General features: G+C 41.4%; 1 protein-coding gene across 1 annotated transcript in view; it reads right to left on the minus strand.

The window, feature by feature from the left end:
• Positions 1-4,041: 4,041 nt before the first annotated feature.
• Positions 4,042-21,130, minus strand: part of FAM107B (family with sequence similarity 107 member B) — a 61,635-nt gene continuing 44,546 nt past the window's right edge. The window contains exons 2-4 of the mRNA XM_086609986.1: positions 10,994-11,177; positions 6,718-6,871; positions 4,042-4,761 (exon numbers count right to left, since the gene is read on the minus strand). Of these exons, the coding sequence (XP_086466112.1) occupies positions 4,645-4,761; positions 6,718-6,871; positions 10,994-11,121 (399 nt within the window). The 5' untranslated portion in view covers positions 11,122-11,177 and the 3' untranslated portion in view covers positions 4,042-4,644. The remainder of the gene's footprint in view (positions 4,762-6,717; positions 6,872-10,993; positions 11,178-21,130) is intronic.

A 21,130-nucleotide genomic window follows, 5' to 3' on the forward strand; every position in this document is an offset into this window, starting at 1 on the left:
GATATAGAATCACAGAACACTTGTATTGTATCTTGTATTTCCACTCCTCCAGATCTCATTAAGCATCCGTGCTCTTCCTATTGCAATGTCTTGAGAACCCAACTTGCCCTCCCGTTCTCCACTCTAAAGACGTCAGGTCTGATCCTACGGAAAACACTCCACTGAAGCTGTTCTGTCTCCAGTTGTCTTGCTCAGTTATTTTCTTAAGTGCAACTGGTTCCCATTAGTGCCATCAGCCATTTTAGGTTATGAATGCCATCCGTGGACCCCGCAACAGTAGCCAAGGGTTCTCAAGGTACTTCTTTCCACACAGCTATGGCATGACACAACCCATCTGCATATGGCCACAGGAGCACACGCGAAGTCCCCAGCAGACCAGTGCTTGAAAAGCCACATGACAAAACATATTAGCTCAATGCAAGCCAAAAAAGCATACAAAAGGAAGATCATCTTTTCTGCTGGACATGCTGCAAAAGCAGATCACATGCCCTCACTGTTTTCTTTCTGGAGCTGCAGTGAAATATCAAAGGATAATTCAAAACACATTTGGATATGCTTGAGGTAGGAGAGCACAGGGCAGTATCTCCAACAGGCCATAGAAACCCACCCTTTATTCACTCTCTATTTTCTTACCTCCCCCACATTGACAGCTCCTGGCGCGGGTCCAGCACCATTGCATCAGCAATACTGCCAGGACCCATTCCACACGCTGAGCAGTTTCTGAAGGAAAAAGCATTTCCTGACATCTGTTCCGAATTCACTGCTCTTCTCCTCCTCCTCCCCACTTCGTTTCATCCTGCGCTCCTCTCCAGCTTCCCGTCCATCACCACCTGTCCCTGGCTGACCAGGGCTCACCAGTAAGAGCTGAGGATCTTCATGAAGAAGTGATGACCCACACCTGTTCCAGCCCGTTTCCTTCCCCTCCTAATTGTCTCCGTCTGCTGTTGAAACAGGATTTTACTCTTAGCAATGGCACTGAGCAATCTGACCCCAACCCAGCAAATCATTTGTGCATGCACTTTCTTTCACATGCCCAAGTTTTTCCTACTAGAACCACAGGCTTGAGCGTTGGCTAAATTAAAAGGACCTTTGCAGGACTGAACCCAGGACCAGGCTCATTACTCTCTCCTCACTCCATTTTAGGATAGAGCTGTTGCAAGGCAAACGATTCCAGCGCTGAATTTTGCCCAGTGCACTTTGATGAAGTCAGTAGGATAGGGAATGAGTTCCACAATTATTTGATTCCCATTATAAGTTTTCCCTCATGCTCCGCCTCACCTTGCGCTAGCTGAACAGCTACACAGTCCTAAAAATTTTTCGTGTCAAAAATATTCAAAAGATAGTAAGACTAAGTGACAAAAGAGCTTTTTCTGCCAACTAATTTGCCAATAACACTGCGTATACAAACACAGACGCAGTTTAAAGGAACCAAAAGTCATCACGATCTTGATACCTCCCCCGACATTGCAGAATTTTAAATAACCTGGATATCTCAGCACAGCCTCTGAGGTTGTTTTCAGCAGGACACAACGGACACCACCGTATACGCCAAGCATGTAGTAGATTTTATTAAGCATAACTTTGGTTCTAAGTATTCCACCCTCATTCTCGTAATACCTTTAGTTAAAAACAATTATACAAGAGCAAATACAAAAAATATTAAATTATGAAAACAAATCCATTAAGGCTCCCTTTTTATATTTATATATATTTATATATGTACACTCAAACAAGTGCAGATATTAACAGAAGGTTAAAGCCACAAAAATGCTAAAAAATTTACTACTATACTATCAAAAGCAAGAGTTTTTAAAAAAGTACAAAGTGGTAAGTGAGCCATTTTCAAATCACTGACGTATTTGCCGGATTGCTTCAAAACCCATACAGCTGAAGGGCAGGTTAGGAATTGCTTACGCTCACTGGCAAGCAGTTTCTTACTGGAGTAGCCACACAGGACGCTTGTGGTGGGACCAGCTGACCACCCATTTAAGGGTTGCCCATTCTAGCCCAATCCTGACTTTAATGACAAGCTTTTGCCTGTCCAGTCGACATGAAGGTGGCTGGGATTCCTAAACTAAAGGGTCAGCAGAATTCAAAGATGTTCTAACACACGCGTTGATGTTCTGTTCACACAGAGAATTAATTCCAACTGAAAACAAAAACCTACTTCACGCCATATGTACAAGGGAGTTTTCTGGCCTCCTGTGTTTCGGAAAGAGAAACTCTACCCTGAATCACAAGCTAACGTGGAGAGAAAGCAGAATGCCTTCAGCATTGAAGGGCCCAATCCAACACCCTCACTGAAGCCAGAGAGGTCCTTGTTCCCCACCAACTCCAGTGCCATTTGGACTACACCAGCTTTATTTCACTGTACATGCATGGTAGGATTGCCATGCTCAGCAAGGGGCAATGTCTGCTCAAGAAGAAATGGCCTGCTCAAGCCAGAGGAGGGTTTCCTGACCAACTTCTAGACATTTCCACACAGAGCAGAAGGTTAATTGTGGAGCGGAAGACAAGAGGCATGAAGTTTGGCAGGCTGGGACTGGCTAAGATAAAACATGAGTGTGGCATGGAAGGTTCGTATATAGTGCTGTCTCAACAACGTGAAACAAACTCAGTCAGTGCAAGGGTTTGAATAATGTGCTGCCAGAAAGGAAGCTCCTCTACTTCCAGAAGAAGGGAAGGAGAAAGGGAAGAACCTGCAGCACTCAGGGTGTTCCTTTGTTGAGAAAATACGTGGAAGAGTCTTACATTTGGCCTTTGTCTTTTTTCATGTTCATAATCTGAACAGTCTGGTAAACCATCTTCACATTTAATCTTTTAGACATGAGTCACACTGCAAGTCTAAATCAATAGCAACACACTTATCACAATTCAATTTACTCTCAATCTGATTATGTCCTCATAAAAAATGCCTGCATCTTGACAAATTGAAGTCTGTATCTAGGAAATATTTCTAATTGTGAGCATTTAGTCCCAAGTGCTACGCTGAAATTGTATTTAAAATGTCCGATACTTACAGGAAAGGCAAAAGGAACTAAAAACCAAACCAACAAACCCTCCCCCATCACCTTTACAATACAAACACGCTACTGCTGATATTAATAAAAAGTGTTCTCAAACAGTTATGTCCAATGTAATTACAAAGTAGAAATTATTTTGTTTAGCATCCTAAGGCAAAGACTAGGATTAGATCCTCAGCTGACAGGGATGAACACAGCTTCAGTAAGAGCTTGGACTGCGCCAACCAAGGAAGATGAGGATTTCTCCCCAGATTCTGAAGAAAAGATATCTGCACCCATTCACACCAGGTAAGAATCCAATTCTATAATCCTACATGAGTAATCTGTCTCCCCCTCCTCATCCCAGGCTTTCCTGGATAACTAGTAGTCATAAGCATGAAGGATCAGATTCTGCCACTCCTATGCAAGCTGATCAGTATTTTATTGAATGGCAAGTCACGGGGGCAACTCGTGGAAAGGCAGAAGGTGACAGAATTGGACCCTAAGACTCAGTGGTAACACATTTCTCTTCTTTCTTGAGGCTAAAGGAAGGATGGGATAAAATGAATTTCATTTTATTCCTCACTTTAGGGAAGAAAATTCCATCTCAGTACTGATTCTCATAATCAGTTCGGTCTGGCTTAAACACTACTCTGTTGGAGGAACTGCAACAAGTTCCTTCAAGCAAGGAGCAGGAACTGATGGCAGATGAGTTTCCTGATTTCAGTTCCAGCAAGTGAGTTTAAACACTACCAAGTAATGTGTTAACACTGTACTCAGATCAGCATGTCCTCGGAGAAGAAAGGCCACAACAGCAAAGTAAGTAGGATTTCAAAACACAGAAGTAGAAGACAGGTCATTTTGCATTAAGACATAACAGAGGTAACTTCACAGGTAGCACTGCACAGGCCTGTACACAATGGTGTAAGGGAAAAGTTCAGAGACAGAGATAAATCGGCTTCTGGATTCTCCCCAGTGAGGGGATCACCAGATTTCTGCTCTTTCATAGCCAAAATTCTACAAGCCAAACAGGGAGAAGTGGGCTTTAAGGCTGCTTAACTGTTCACTGCTGGTGAATTTCAGGCATTCCCAGTTTGCCCACACCTGCTTATCCTAGTGGGGATAAGCAGCAGTGATCAACATACCTTATATCCTCCCAGATTTGATAAAAATTCCAACTAAACACAAATCATTGTGGGATATACACAGGCTGTAGGTCTAGATGGAGGAAATTTACCTGCACAGCAGAGCATCATAAGATATCACAGGAGGATTTTTTGTTCTGTTTTAAAGCAAAATATAGTCTGTGTATCTCCACTAAATTAGGATCACAAGAGATAAAGCAGTGCAACACTGAAGGAGTTTCTCTAGTATCCCTGGTTAAAATCTCTGAGTAAGCACATCAGACTGGTCCATGACACTGAACTGACAAACAGACTCCTTATCCATTGATCTCAGGACTGCATTTGGCAAGTCGATCTGTTTACGGTACGGTCTTTTTAATCCACACGTCCCAGGAATTAAAAGTCTCATCTTCAGTGTCAGCTGGATGCTGTTATTTTCCCTCTTGAGGGGCAAATCTGAGACAACTTGCAAAAGCTTCTCTCTGCAGGAAAGCTGGAAGTCTTAGCAGGCGCTGGCTCTAGGAGTCTGGTGCTTCTGTTGCTTCCTGGACCGTCCTCCTCAAGTTGCCCTTGACTTTGACAAATTCAGGCGCATTTTCCTGCTCTTCCTGTATCTTCTGTTGCTCCAGTTCCAGCTTAAAAGGGAATCACACGTAAAAATGTATATAAAACAGCTCATTGAAATACAAGATAAAAAACTAAAGGTTTCAATGACTGGCCATGCAAAACCCTTTAAACTGCTTCCTTTCTTTCTCTCATTTATTTGGGGGTATCTGTTCTCATAAATGATAAATCTTTTCAAATCCTTGGCTCTAGCTTGTTCCAGATGTCCACCTTTGCCAGAGGGACAGAAACTCTGCAAGCCCAGTACAAGAACAAGATGAAGCATTTTTGAACAAATTCTTGGACATCTTCATTGCAGAAACAACAATAATTCCCTTCTCTGGCTTTTACAACAGGAGAAGGATGAATGTGCCTTGTGGGAGAACACATGCGAACAGCTACTACTGAGCACACTTGCAGAATTTATTCCTGAGTGTCTAGCGATGATTTCTGTATCTAACTTGAGCCTCTTTTGCTGTATCTGCTTTGTCTATCACAAAAAGCAATTAAAAAAATAAAACTCCTCCTTGGCCCTTAGATGTTCATTTTTGAGAGCCCATTCACTGACGTTTTTAACCCAGCTGGAGCTCCTGCCCACGCAGACACTCAGAACTTCCATGTGAGGTGAGACGTTCTGCTCTGTGGGGCAAGGCTATACAGTGCCCACACAGACCACGGCTCACCCATGGCACAGAATACGGATTGCCTAGCAATCCTCAGTGCAGGCAGATAAGTCAGCAGAAAGGAAGAAACAACCCTTTAGAAAACTAACAAAAGGAGCTCCAGAAAGGAACTTTTTTTAATTTTTTTTTTAACAGAGCAAGGTCTCCCTGATTAATGGGGACCACATATGGCTCACCTAAACAATCTCTCTTTTGTCTCTGGTTCGCTGGCAAGGGACATGCCTTGTTACAATAAATCATGACAACGTTCCTTCCATGAGTCCTGTTGGCAATTAATGCCATTCCTATGATGTTTACAAAGTCACGGCATTATTTGCAATGGGCAGGCTTTTCCTCTTCTAACAGCATTTTCTATTCTACATATGTCCTTGGATGGCTCAGTTTCAAATCGAATCTTCCCACAAGCCGAACCATTTGAAGCTGGGCTCTTAAGAGTGGAAAGGAAAAGCAACAGGATGATACACTTAAAAATACAATAGCTTTCTCCCTCCAAAAATATTTCTAAGCCTAATTAAAAAAAAGAACTATAATAAACACCCCAAAACCTAACGATTGGATTACACCTCATTTTCAGTAGAATAATTATTTGGTTTAATCGATTTCCATTGAGAAAAACATGAGATACTGTTTTAAAAATCATTCATTTATTTAAAAATGAATGCAATGCTTGATGCACAGTGACTTCTTGATGAGGTGTTTCACTGTAGAAATATTTCCTCGCAGGTACACGAAGTGCCTTAAGACGCACAGAGACGTTTGGCTGGCCCTTCACCACCATGAACTCCAACTCCACATCACCCCCACACTCAGGGTCTGAGGATCTTTTCCTTTATGTGAAAACGCCAATGGGGTCACGCGTTTTAAGGCTACAAAGTCATCTAGTTTCTTATGTAACCCAGGAGAAATAATCAATTGATTTTTTTACTCATTAAGCATCCAGTTTTTGATGTACTACAGCCTAACAGCCATCCTTACTGGATCATCTCTTTAGTTAAGACTACAAAAGTTGACTAATTCACCACAGTTTCAATGGTTAAATAAGGTCAGTGCTCCACACACATTCCTGTTGCCTGGTGCAGGATTCATTTGACCAAAGGCAGACACCACATGCAGTTCCTATTTGGTAAGTGACAACACAGAAGTAATTGTAGAGTGTGGTTTGACTCATCAGAAAAAAGAAAATCTGCATTTGATCAGAGGAAACGTGCCAAAAATCAGCTGCTGCTTCTTTGTGGTCTACAAAAGGAGCCTCAGGTGAATAGCTCAGAGGTAGATGTGTAAAGGTAGTGTTATTCCCCATCTTACCTGCTCCAGTTTCTGCTGCCGTTTCAGTAGCTCTATTTCCAAATCTGATTTCTTCTTTTGTGCTTCCTCTTCTTTTTGTTGTTTAATAACTTGATCTCGTTTCCTTTTCTCCATCACCTTCTGTAGCTCTGGCTTATTCTGAGGTGCAAGACCCCTTCAAATTAAATGGGAGGAGTGGTGGTGGTGGTGGAAACAGGGAAGAAAGAGATCAGTTTTAATTAGAAGAAACGCACACAGAATTTTAAGCAGGTTTTCTAAAGTCAAACAGTTGCCCATTTAGATATATTTTAATATAATTAATTAATTAAAAGGAAAAAACACAGACATTTGCCTAGTTTATAACCAAAACCCTAAAATAGAATTTAAGCCATATTATTACTGACGATATTTCACTTCAACGTGCATGCTAGTATCTCTCCTGTATAATTCACTATCTGACTTTCATCTTTAGTCTTCCCTCTATTCTCTCAATTCCAGAAGAATGGATTAAAAAAAACAAAATCACAAACCAAGGTTCTAGTAAAGCTAGAAACAAACAGAGCTAGTCTTTTTTGGACAAAAAGAATTCCCTTGCTGGCTGACAACTCGGAAAGATTGTGTTCAGACAGTCTTATGCAGGCTATTATGCCCACAGAAGTTCGCGTGGAAAGAATTAAAATGTGGTCTCCTTCTAGAATTTGTCCCACTGCTCCTGGAAATCGTGGATTCTGTCCTTCCCTGAAAATGTGACAGCTTCACCCATGCCTGGATGCAAAGCTATTTCCAGTCAGAGCTCCCAGGCTACACTCAAAATCACGAAGAGGCTAAACCAACAAAAATCCAGAATATTTTTTTATTGCAGTCACCTTGGAGACCAGACAAAGGCTGGAGGATTCTCCCTCGCACAAGTCTTTAGCTACTAAATGGAATGTTTAACATCAATGGAATGTTTCAGGTCTGTTCAGCATGAACTGCTTTCCAAGCCAACTACTCTAAAATGAGAAAGCTTACTCTTTGGGAAGATGCATGACTCTATTTATACAGGCACACATCAGATACACCCTCACTCCTACTTATTTTTGTGACTTCAGCTATTTCTTCTATCTCTGTTATGCGATGATGTTTTCAAAATTTGTTAGGATAAAATTCAAACTCTCCCCGTTATTCAAGTATTAATGTCACTTAAGTCTGAGCAGAAAGATCCAAAATTTGCCTTTGTCATTGCCGTTTTCCCTGTGAAGACTATTATGTGAAAACATCCAGCATTAAGTTTAACATCAACTGTTTTTTACTTCAACTGTAAGAAAGTCAATAATCTGAACAAGCTTTCAGAAAGTGTATTTTTACCCTTCCCCTACTTGCTACGTATCTGTAGTTGCCCAATTCTTCCATAATATGCATATCTGACAGCACGTCCAATAATACATTAAAATGCCATTTTATGGTGACATCTATGAATGACTCCATATATTATGCAACACTCTATCCATGTACATACCCTGACAGCAAAATCAAATATTTAGCAACGCCAAATGCTGTTCCCTATTTCTCATAATAGATCTCATGGCCTGCATGCAACAGACGATACAAGACTGTGTTAATATTTTATGCTTCGTGCTATTTTAATTACATTTTAACACATAAAACTTAAGCCAGGCAGAGAAAAGCTGGAGTGATTTTTTATTATTACTACTACTACTACTACTACTGGGTCAGTGAGAGCTGAATCAATGGAAACTTCTGTGTTGGCAATTAGCCATCAAGATAGCCACGAACCAGAGGCACGCTGCTAAGTAACATTACTGGTTCCTGCTTTTTTTAAGTAAGGTTGCACCAAAACCAAGCAGAGGCACAAAAGTGATTTAGATGTGCTGTAGCTATAATAAAGGGAATGCACAGAAGATACAAGTATATAAAACCTCTCAGTCTAATCAAGTGTGGTTGGTAGCCAGGTCTGTAACAGAAAAACTGTAATGTCAATCCTATTTTCACTCTCCTACGTAAGAAGGAAAAGCAACAAACAGGCAGCTACTGGACTAAGTTAGAGCCTTTTATCACCTCCTGATGATTGTTCTGATTAAATAAAAAAATCCTAAAGCTTTGATATGGAGCAAGCAAAGTGTGCTATAATATGTTAGAGCTGATAGGGTTAAAAGCTCTGGAAGGGACGGGACCAATATTCTGCAGAGCTGAGGTTGACTCCTAATAAGTAAAAATAGTTTAAGAGAAGTGACCCGTGCTTTGAGGTGCCACTACCTGGCTCTTTGTTTGCCCAAAGCAACTACCATTTTTGCAAGTAAATAACTACAAAGTTCAAGATCCAACAGACACTGCTCGCAGTAGGCACAGAGAATGGTCAGACCAGCACTGGTTAATACCTTCTAAGACCCAGAAACAGCTATTCAGAGCTCACTGATCAAAAAGTGAAGCTGCAGGTGCCTACATTGAGTCTTCACAATAAAATAGGGTGTATGTTAAGCAGAATTCTGTAAGAGTACTAAAAGTTCTCCATACATATGACAGTTTGCTGTAAAAAAGCAGAACACAAGCCTAATACTACATTACCGAAAAGCCTCATATCAGAGCTAGTACAATGGCATGAAGCTCAGAAGACTAACTCTCTTCTCAAAAATACCAGGTTTTCTGCTGGTGAAAACCCGCAAAGTATTTCATTTCCGCACCAATAAATAGGAATCTAAAATTAACAGCTGCAGCTAATCAAAATCACAATAAGAGAAGAGTGGGTATTGAGGGCTGCACAACTCCTCTATGTAATAGGATATTCTCCTAGAAGAAAAGAACTTCATACTATTTAAAAGTGCTTTATGCTTTCATAAACTTAAAAAAAAATAGCCTTAATTTATTGCAGTCTCCACATTCTTTAGAATAAGATCATAAGTCGGGAAACTTCAACTATCTGTCTTTCAATGACTATGAACTTCTCAGTGCCAGGAACTGACTTTGATGTTTAATCCCATTAACGAAAAATGGGACAAACACCTATTTAGGCCAGTTTCTTCCAATTCAGATAGCATTCTGTAAAACATTTCTACTTCTTCATCACTAAAGAGATGTTGTACTGTGTACGCAATTCAGTTAGAATTAAGTATCCAAGCCTAGCATTTGTGAGGATTTTGCTATTGCACATAGAAAAGATTAATTCTCCCCTTAAAATACTACCCTGCCAGAGGGAAAAAAAAAACCACAAAACCACAGAAACTTTCCTAATGAGACTCTTCCTGCAAAACAGGCAAATTCAGCTGTGCTGGAGTAGCCAAAGCAATAGCTTCCTCCTCTCCTTTATCAAGGTCCTGGGTCTCAAAATGCCTGAATGGCTGTTACCAGCAACTTTACTCTCAAACGCACTCTGAAACACCATTCTTCCACTTCTGTTTTGTAGATCCCCACACCTTTGCCTTTGGAAAGTCCATTTTGGGTGGCTTCAATGCACCAAATCACTAATTCATATCATAGTTAGCTTCTGTTCGTTTAAATGGAGGAGCATCACCAGGCTTGGTGGCTTTTCCTCCAGTGTGTGGTCTGGTCACTATGTTCTTAACGTGTTTTCTGAATGAGTCCTCTGTTGCTGAAGAGATTTAATAACAGAACTTCAGCTATTTCTGGGCCAAACGCTTGTGTCTCTGAAGCTGATGAAATCTAGTTCCAGTTATCTACATCTTTAAAAGCAATATATGGAGCAACAGCTGTGCATCCCATCCCAGAATGGAGGTAGCAACATTTGTGTAACATACAAAGAAACACTTGTGCAGCAGCAGAGCAGACACCAGACTATCACACTGCACTGCACGACAGATCAAGTAAGTAGAGAACAGTTTCATGTGAAATAAAATACATTGATTTCTTTGATTTAAAAGTGGCCCCATAAACCCAGTGTGCTGGGAATAGTGAAAACTCACAGATTTTATGATCCTGCTGGTAATAGAAAAATTTTGTCAAATATTTGATAAAGTTAAGAGCTCAAGGCAAATTACAGTGCCCAGGCAACCAATATGAAATGTGATAGGGGAGACCTGATCTGCTTCCTCTTGAAACTGACCCTTTGTGAGCATTCAAAAAACAAAGTGAGAAGTCTTTTAGAGCAAGCTTTTGCAGAGCAACTGAAATTCAAACAGAAATAAACGCCACAGTTAAGAATCAGAATCTTTTCATCTACAAGACCTGAATCAACGAAAACTGTCTGCTGGGTTTTGGGCAAAATGTCATTTTGATGAAACTAAAACTCAAGCCGTGTGTTTGGGGTGGGAGGGTGGCACGAGTGATTATTTTAGACTCTTACCTTTTCTGATTCATAAGCAGCTCTCTATGGAGATCTTGATGATTCCGGGATGACTTCACAGGATTAATTAATTTCTGAGGTCTAATTAATTCAGGATTGTCATCATCTATGTAGTCTGGTTCAGCCATAATCTTCCTTGGAATGGGATACGGATCTTTGGGTTCAGTGTCCTTGTTCACAGTACCTGTGAAACGGGGGAAAATGCAGCAAATCTACACTGAAAGGCCTTTTAAAGATGTATTCAAACATAACGGCAGCATATTGCAGTGGTAACAGTTACGCTTTTCCCAGATTAATTTTGTCTGTAGTAAGTAGAGGCTCTCAGAGCAAACGTCAGTAGCATCTTTTTAAAAAGACAGCAATTTCACAACGTCATCTCCAACAGCTTTCATCCATTGACTTGGAGACAGATTTCTCCTGTTTTAAGAAGAACTAGACAAATAATTTAGGTCAAGCACATGAAGAGCCCTATTGATTTTAATAAGCCTACTCAGATGAAGCATTTTTAGATCAGCAATACTGAGACCCTAAAGACATTTTAAATATTGACTAAATTAAATACTATGAATGTGCAACAAAACCATAAAGAGTCTCATTTTCTGACATCAGTATCATGTCAGCTATGGGGAAAACCCCTTCTGTGGATAAGCCCTGAGCTGAGCAAAAGCTTCCATGTGGAAATTACCAGATCTGCAATTGTTGGGATGAGGGACAAATATTTGAGTGGAAAGGTAGAGGACAAAAAGTTGAGTGAGGTTGTTTCATAAAGGCCGTATTTCACCCAGTGAAAATCCACAGAAATCCACTGATCTGAAGGCAATTAAGTCTTGATGATTTATATCATCTGGAAATGTGGCATTTTCCTGTCCTGCTATAGAAAATGTTATCAATAAACCAAATCACAACACTTCTAATCAACAGCTGACAAGTAAATGATAGTTTTCAAATACTTTATACCTGACCATTCCTACCCCTTCCATTAAAATGCCTCAGTCACAAAAAGTTCAGCATCCGAAACAAAGCACATTCAGAGCAATCCTGCCTCCGTTCGCTGCCGTGAAAACCTGCACGCGGAACGTGGCGCACTGCGACTGTCAGTTTGACGTAACATTGGCTTCTCCAACAGGCCCCAAAAATAACCTCACAGCATGTGAGTTTACAGAGACGAATGAATGGGACATGAAAGAAAGGGCGAGAGACCTCCATTAGCCTGCCTGGCAGAACAGCTGAACGCTGCACACTCTATGGCATGGGGCTGTGAGACGAATCAGAGAATCACTGGGATTTGCTGTGTGTTTTCCAGTAAAAGCTGAGTATGTGCTTTAATTTAGATCCCACTGTCACCAGCCCTCCCCTCCCTCTCTCACTGCACAGGCTGTAAAACCTGTCTAAATTCAGGCTCGGTCTAATCCCTAAACTATTTTCTTTCATTAGGAATCTCGTGTTGTTGCTCAGGTCTGATTCAAAATCCGCTTGATACAGTGGAAAGATTTCCACTAATACTTCAGTACGCCGGTACCAAACAGTTCCCCCATCGCCCTGCTTGGGCTGCACGTGCACTTACAGATGAAGAAGCAAAACGACAGGACTCAGTTTGGAGCAGACGCAGGGAAATCACTCTGCCTGTGCCCAATGGACCCAGCACAGCCCTTTCAGCTGCTTTGTTTCAACGGGTGATGTGAACTGTTTTATTGGGGCTGCATCTCACACACCAAGCTTCTATGGGGTGAATCTGATGAGAAACAGCTCATCAGTGTGAGCCGCTCTCAGGGTGGCCCCTGCATTAGTTTTTTGAGGCAAGTTCACATGCAGCATTTTTTAAATCTGTGAGGTGCTCATTCTCACAGGGACCACTGGAAGGAATATAAATTTGCCCACAGTTCACAACTATGTAAGTATATTGCTGTACATGACATAAACCTCTTACTGACATTGATCATGCAACAAAAAAACTTCTCTGTCACTCTTTTAGAGTCCTTCATGCTTTAATCAAGCCACCAGCTATAATCACACATGTCAAATATACAGGATTATTGGAAAACTGAGGTCAGAAGAATCTTGGAAGATTTCTATTCCAACCTCCTTCTGAGAGCAGGAACAGCTATGAGATCAGACCAGGTTGCTCAGGACTTTACCTAGTAAGCTCCTGAAGCCCTCCAAGGCTGCGCAGCCTCTGTGGGCAACTCTGCTCACATATCTTCATGGTGAAGTTTTTCCTTACACCCAACTGAACCTCTTGTTTCAACTCACACCCGTTGCCTCTCACCCTCCAGCCATGCACCATGCTGAAGAGCCTGGATGTGTCTTCTCACTAAGTTCCTCCCAGGCACGGGGGGCTGCTGTTAGGTCCCCTCCACACTGCCTCTGCTCTGAGCCAGCCCAGGTCCCTCTGCCTCTGCCACCGCCCCCGGGCCCCAGCCCATCTCGGTGCCCCTTTGCAGAACTCATATCTCGATTCTCCTGCTGTTTAATTGCATGCCATATAAAACCACCCCAAACCCCCGAAAACCCAAACCCCAGCATACTTCTCAATGTATACCGTGCAGCACGATGCTGCTAATAAAAAGTGTGTGGAACTCTATTCGTTGTTTTTTTTTTTAAATAAGGACGTGATTCATACTTCCTCAGTGTTCACCGTCAGGCTTATCACAATTAAAACAACTCAAATGTTACATATTCAACCTCCACTCAGAATAAACTTATGCTTTAAATATTTGTTTTTCTGTACTCCTCTATCAGTTCTGTTGCCTTGGTGGGGCTGTGGGTCTTCTAGAAGGCATTTATCATCAACAGCTCTCTGTTAAAGTAAATCCGAAAATAACCTGCTGCTTCTTCAAGACAAGTCTTCAGTTTGCTTAGGCAAAGATGAAAAATGCAGAATTACCCTTCAACTGTCTGTCATAATCAATGTACTATTTTTCCAACATGAGCCCCCGAAAAACAATTTGATTCAATCATTTCGCAGAAAGTTTGATGTAATATTTTGCAGCACGTAGATCTGCTTTTGGCAAGCCCTTAATATGAAGTCTATTTATTCTTCTTTCTTCTGTCTCATCTCTATTTTTAAAAACATGTATTCAACTCAGAGGTCAGGAATTGTGGTTTCCTAATGTAACATGAACTCTACTAGCAGCAAACTTGAATGAATAAAACTCCCTCGGGAACTGAAGACGCTTTCCGTGTGTGATTAAGCTGTAAATGATTTCAGCTAGGATTTCCAAACGGAGCCACCAAAACAGGGTACCCAATTCCCACTCGAATACTCTCACACCTTTTGCAAATCTCGGTCTGGCTGGAGGCCACCAACCCACCACCAACCCAGTCCTGCGGAGTCACTATGTACTATTATATGCAAACAATACGATTAAGACAGTGTGATTTCTACCTTTCAAAGCAAACATTTACAAAAGCACAGGTAAGTTTCAAAGGATTCACCAAGCAACGGCAAAAGGAACAGAGTTGGCCATGCAGCCCCAGAGCTTCATTCTGAGATTCAAGTCATACCAATAAACCAGTCAAGCTTGATGACAGAATCCCGCAAAAGTCCTTAAACAAAGTTTAATAAATGTTCAAGCAATAACAAATAAGAAAATACGAATTCCATGAGTCTCTAGTGCTCATCACCACAAAAGCCATGAATTCCACAAGTCTCTGGTGCTCATCACCACAAAATTCACAACCCATAAAGTTGTTTTCAGATCATCACTAGGTGCAGCAGTGGGACATGAATAACCCAATTAATCACTTAGCAGGAATATGTTGCCTTAAGAGCATCCGAGAGGCTCCTTTTAACCATCTACAGCTACATGATTAATTGAGAATGCACAATCCATTTCTGTGTTTCCCTGTTACCTTGCTCCAAAACAAAGGAAAGAGATTTGGATCTGGAGACTGTTTTAGCTGAGCTTGGCTGAAGTTTAATACGCCCACTAATTTGGCAGGTGCTGTCCCAGTGCGTTTGCTGAATTAGCTGTTGCTGCACAAGCAGCACAAAAGCATTTACCTAACCTATCTTGTCCTGCCTGAGTAACTCTTACAGACTTTGCCCATGTCTTCTTATGTACACATGGATTTTCATCCAGAAAGAATAAACTAGGGATCCTGCATGAAAGAGGAATTTTAACTCCTCAAACAGACCTGCAAATTAATTTCAATATCCCACTAGACAAAGAAAATGTCTCTGCGTAAAAATAATTTCAAGTATCCTCCCAGACAGAAGTTTAATGTTTTCAGATACAAAGATGCTCTTAGAGCAATGAAGAACTACCATACTTGTACCTCAGTCTTGAAGAGCCAAGACCAAGCAGTCACATACTTGCAATATTCTCATTTATTTTCCTTGGAGCACAAGTAAATTCAGACAGAAGAGATGAGACCCTTCAAATTGATCATACTGAACAGATACAACTAAGCTGGGGTGTGCCAGAAGCATGCAAGTGACATTTGGGGGAGCATGTCCAACAGACACATTTGCTCCCAATGTTATTTATTTTTTAATCTCTCTATAGAAGGCTTTTCTCAGCAAAAGTCCCTTAATGATAGTAACACTGGAAACAGGCGTGCAAAGAGAGCTACAGACAGCCACCAGTGTTTTTAACAGATTCAAAGTAGATCTTAACAACACCAGGTTAAGGATTCAGCAGCTGTCAGAGCTTTTGCTACAACAGGGCTCCCACGGCTTCCTCAAGAGAGAGAAGTTCATGACAAAAAAAACCCCTCATGTTTATATGGCATTCAGGGAATTGCATTTATTTTCTATCTGGTATTCCTCATACCAGAAATCACCCTCTACATATGGAATCTGAATATAAAAACTCCTGGGAGACACCATATATTTATATTATTATACATATATATGGCATTTTCACCCTTCAAATGACTCCCACAATTATTTCCAGCTGTGAAAGCAGAGGTAGAGATGAGGCCCCTTAAAAAGCAGATAAATAAATGCCTAAAAATATAATGAACATCAAAATAATAGACTACTCCAGGATCCAAAAGTTACATTAAGGCTAAATTCACATGATTTCCTTTTTGCTTCAATAAATTCTTGAACTAGTATCTTCCACTGAAGCATTAGCTCAAACACTGAATACCTCCTGAAGATTTTTTTTTCTCAAAAAAGCTTCAACATCTGCTCTGAGCTGTACTGAAACCATCAAACACTATTTTTTAAGACTTACATTTTTAGCTCTTTATTTAAACTACTGCGTAGACTTGTGGTTTGTTACAAGTAACCCAAAGGCATTCTTGAGAAGAAATACGGTTTTACTCTCCCCCTTCCGATTTTGAGAGGAATCAGAATCAGAATGAAAATTCTTCAGCGTGTTCTCTGCTCAGACGTTACACAACCAGCAGCACTTCACGTCGGCCAGCTCGGGTGGAAAGCAAAAGAGCAACTTAAATGCAGAATGTGCTCTCCAAGCACCATCTCCACAGTGTTTGCACATGAAAGCTCACCACCGCTATCGTTTCTATTTATACACTCTCAGTGCAGTAAGATGCACTTGACTAGAGCGATTTACTTGATTAATCCTTGATTATAGATATCATTAATAACTTCCCACAGTTCACCCTTTAATTCAAAGTAAGAACACAAAATACTCTTCCCAGCCAAGATGCTCAAGCCAGCCACCGTCCAAGGAGTTTGGCTCTTATTCACACCATCTTTCACGGCTGAAAGGGATGATGGGGTTTGGATCACGGCAAGCACACGGCCAGACTGCCTGCGGAGGGAGAGGGAAGGACGGGAGAGGTCCTGGCAGCTGCAGTTCTTCCCAGCCCCTCTTGCTTTGTTGAAAAAGGCTGCCACTTCCCAGCCATAAGAGTTTTGCTTCTAGATCAGAAAAGCAAAGTGTCTTCATCTGCCTCAAAATCAAATACCTTTAGGGCAACGTGTACTTACTGTGCCATAGGGATCGCTCATGGTATATCAACCTCTTACCAGATTACTTACTACATTACTGTCCTTCAAACAATTTTAGAAACCACCACAAGCTTCTGCAAGGCCAATCTCGCTGCTCCTTGTCATGCACTTTAGAATCTTCAGATCCCAGCAGACAAAACGAAGTAGCAAGACTGAAAAACTTCTGTCCATGCTATGCCAGAACAGTGTAACTCACAGCACCCTTCCTTACACTGGGTATCATCAGTTAACGGCTTCATTAGTTGCACGGCTGCCAAAAGACTGACAGACCATGTAAGACTTCTCTCGGGAACAAGAGTGCAGCTCACTTGATCAGGGCAGCCCAAAGCAATCTCAGTGATGTCAAGGATATGGAAAGAAGCAGGGCTTGGTGGCTACTGAAGCTGCTCCTGTTGTCACTTTAGAGGATATTAAAATGAACTAAACCACTCAAAATCTCAAGGAAATCCAGTTAATGCTCATTTTCTTCCCTTAAGTACTGCTGAGAGTGTAATAACAACAAAGCACAGATAAAACATCCACTAGATGAGAAATGGGAAGAGGGTCATTTGAAAGATGTTTGCACTGGCACCAACACCTAAAGGGAGACAAGAGTGCAAGGTTTGGGGCAGTGCTCCACACTGTTACAATTCTCTCAAACACAAAGAGCTGCTTATGGCTCTCATTCAATTTAAACACCACCAGGCAGTCTCTGTTCCTGTGCTTTGAAGTTCAGTCAAGTCTTGGGTGCTAAGGGAAGAGCCTAGATCCACCATGGGCTGAGGGCTAAAGAGCAACGCTGGTGAGGACAGAACAGCTGGTCCCTCTTGTTCTCTACTCTACCTGGAAAAGAGATCCAGAAAGACACAAATGGCTTTAAGAATAGCTTCACCTTCTGCTAAAATTGCCAAGCCCAATGAACAGGAATTAGTATTAATCCAAAAGAATTTTCCCTCAAGTCGCAAAATCTGCGATCAAGCTCTCTGCCACCAGCTTTGAAACCAGCTGAAAATACCAGCTCTAAGTAGTTGCATTTTTTCTCTTGCTCAGTTAAAATGTGGAAGAGGTACCCATGCAGCTGTGTAATTAGAGGTGGAAGAGGAGAGAAAGTGCCTCTCCCCTCCTACCGCAACAGGAGGTGTCCACGCAAGGGGGACTGTCAAAGCACTGGAGGGGAAGGAGGAGATGGAGACCTTCATTCAGCACCGCAGGCAGAGACAAGGTTCCCTTTTTGTCAGAGGCAGGCAAAACTCGGATCTAGACTTTCCCTGCAACAAACTACTTAGCATCTAATTTTTAATACAGGCAGAGTAAAAGCAGAAAGGCATAGGATAAAGACTAGCATGCGATGAACAGCACCCATCTTCCCTAAATCCTGGTCTGTGCTCAACCCACAGTAACACCATGGTTCCAATCTGAGACTAAAGCAGGCTATGGAGCTTACATCATTTCTCTTCCCCAGACATCCTGCATGTTTATTAAGGACTTCATATTCTCCATACTCATTTTGTTCAGGTCTTTGTGACTACTGAAATCCCTAGACAGGGCTGGGGATGGGCAAAGCCTTTCTGATGCCAAGGAGAAGACCCAGTGTTTTGGACACCTCTCATCAAAAAGGCCCCTAGTAATTATATCGCTTTCTTCCTGCAGAACAGCAGCATGATGCGCACACATCCCTCCCCTCCATCTCACCTAATGTCACTCATTTGAAAGGAGTAAACCATGACTAGCAAAGGCATGCAACTGAATATATATTTGACTCTCACCAATACACTACACAGATAATTATTACACCGCAGCAAACAAGACTTTCAGGAGACCACTGAAATTACTCCTCCCAGGAAATGCACTCCACAGCACAGTTTGGAACTATGATTAATCCCAAAAGGAAACTAGCAATTTATTTATACATGGGTCAACAGTGATCCATACGCGATTCTGAAATGACACAATTTAAAAAGAGATTTTAAGATCAGAAAAGCAAGTAAGATCAGTCTATACTCCCTGCAGCTACAGTGCACCATCAGCGTTCTAGACCAGCCAGTTTTGACCACTACATTAAAAGTCAGGGCAGATTTGCTGAATCAAATTTAACTACATTAAAATATAGGATTTTATATGAAAACTGAGGCTTGATTCATATCCAAAGAGTCAGGACATTTTCTTCAGGGCTTCACTGTTGCAATGCTAAGAACTATCAAACAGTGTCACCCAGTGGTAAAGGACTTCCTGCAGACAGGAACAGAGTAGAGAAGGTGCGGGGGGAGAAGGGGGAAGACTGACCCAAATCCATGTTTACATAGAAAACCGCTAAACTTAAAAGCAAACAAACTAAATCCCACAGTCTTTTAGAAGAAAGCCTTACTTCTAAGTCAATCTATTTCTGAAAACATCAGCATTAGAGGACGGTGATTCTTCAAATATAAAAGGTTTAACACTAAAGAAGCGTATTTCTGAGGGAGAGGGGGAAATCCAGAGCAGCCAGCAGCCTCTTATTAATTGAGAGAGTGGAAATGTTTCAAGCATCTGACTTGAGATGCTTAAAAGGACACTGGTTAATCCTGAACACTCTTGAACTCTAGTTCAGAAGACTTCATCAAGATTCTTCCAGGGAAGAAACAAACATGTTGATGGTGGTTGTTTCTGTGCTTGTTCTGTATTTTGTTCACTAAGCTTTGGCGAGTGAGGTGAGAGAGCAATGTGTGTCCCAGTGAGGCCAAGCGAGATCCAGGAACAAAAGAGTGTAGGTCATGCTTCCTGAACAGAAATACCCTTCTGGATGCTATGATGGAGGAACCTGGTAAATACTGAACCAGGCAGAAGTCTATGCCAGATATAAGTCAAAAAGGGTAAAATGACCTTCGATATATATGACAAAATTTTGGAGCAAGGGAAGAGGCAGGTTACTTGGCACAAACAGTTTTCTTATTTATAAAGAAAATAGGATGTTAAAAAGCAAATGGAAGAGCAACAGCTATGAAGTGGAGAACATGCCCTATATTGAGCTCAGTCCATTTGATTGTTAAAAAGTGAAGATTAAAACCAGCCTGATTGTCCTGTAAGCAACAGGCCCAACAATGGTTCGAGAAATTTCAATGACTGGAGATCAGGGCTAGAAAACAAATTCCTAAAACAAGGCACACACTTTTAAAATGAGCAGAATAAAATGCTAAATTTACTAAAAGATTTGTGGTAGGAAATCAGAAACGGTTCAATTGCATGGAGAGACCAAATTACAGGATCATAGCTATTCCTTCTAATTTTACAAATTTATAAATCTATAAATGCAATCAATAAGTGTCTGCAAGGGGGTCTGAAAATGAAAATTTCTGCATTCATCAGGTAGTTATGCATTCAGTAGCTACAGCAGCAAAAACGAGACCAAGCAAGCCCAGTATTTCACATGCTGCCTGAGTCACCCCAGTGCTGTAAATCCCTGAGTCTTGCCCATCGGAGCATAGCGGGGCTGGTGAACCTCCAGATTTTGCTCCATGCCACACGCTGTTCCTTAGGGGACATCAGCATCCTGCCTGCAGTTCTGGCACAGCACGATCTGTTGCACTGTCACGCTTCCCTTCCCGTCTGGGTGTTTCCGAACAACAACTTTAAAGGAATTCTGCCACCCATAAAAGAAGCCCATTTTCGACAAATTTAAAAATGTCCACATAATGAAAAACACACAGTCCACAGCAGCTTGCCAGCTTCCTAAATATATTCATAGGTAGCTATGTAAAAGTTAAGTACTTCTTCAGACCAGGCAGATATGTATCAATTACCTGCCAACTCAACAACTCAAGTTCCCCTCATTTTCTAGGAAGAAACCCCTTTACTAGGAAGGAAAAAAAAAAAAAGACAAAAAAATCTGCGCTAGTAAAGACTGCTTTTTTCTCCTCTCTTTCTTTAGTGGGAAATGGCTCAGTGCAAGCATCCAGCCTCTATTTTGATTTCTTAACACAAGGAGTATCTTTTCTTAGAAACAGAGAAAAGGAAACAAAAAGAAATTTTCTCAAACGTGTCACTACTCCAAGCTAACATACTCCCAGCTTACTCACAGGAAAGAAATAAAACCTTCACCTCAACAAGTTCGTCTTGGCTCAGACAACTACATCCACATTCCAGGCTGCACTGTGTCCACAAAGAGACACCCTTCCTTGCCCAGGCCTGTTTTATCCACTCTCAGCTGGCAGAGACGTATTTTAGGCATGTGGCTCCTCACTGCAACTCCGCCAAAA

The sequence above is a fragment of the Tauraco erythrolophus genome, chromosome 4 (genome assembly GCF_009769465.1).
Source record: "Tauraco erythrolophus isolate bTauEry1 chromosome 4, bTauEry1.pri, whole genome shotgun sequence".
Lineage (NCBI taxonomy): Eukaryota > Metazoa > Chordata > Aves > Musophagiformes > Musophagidae > Tauraco > Tauraco erythrolophus.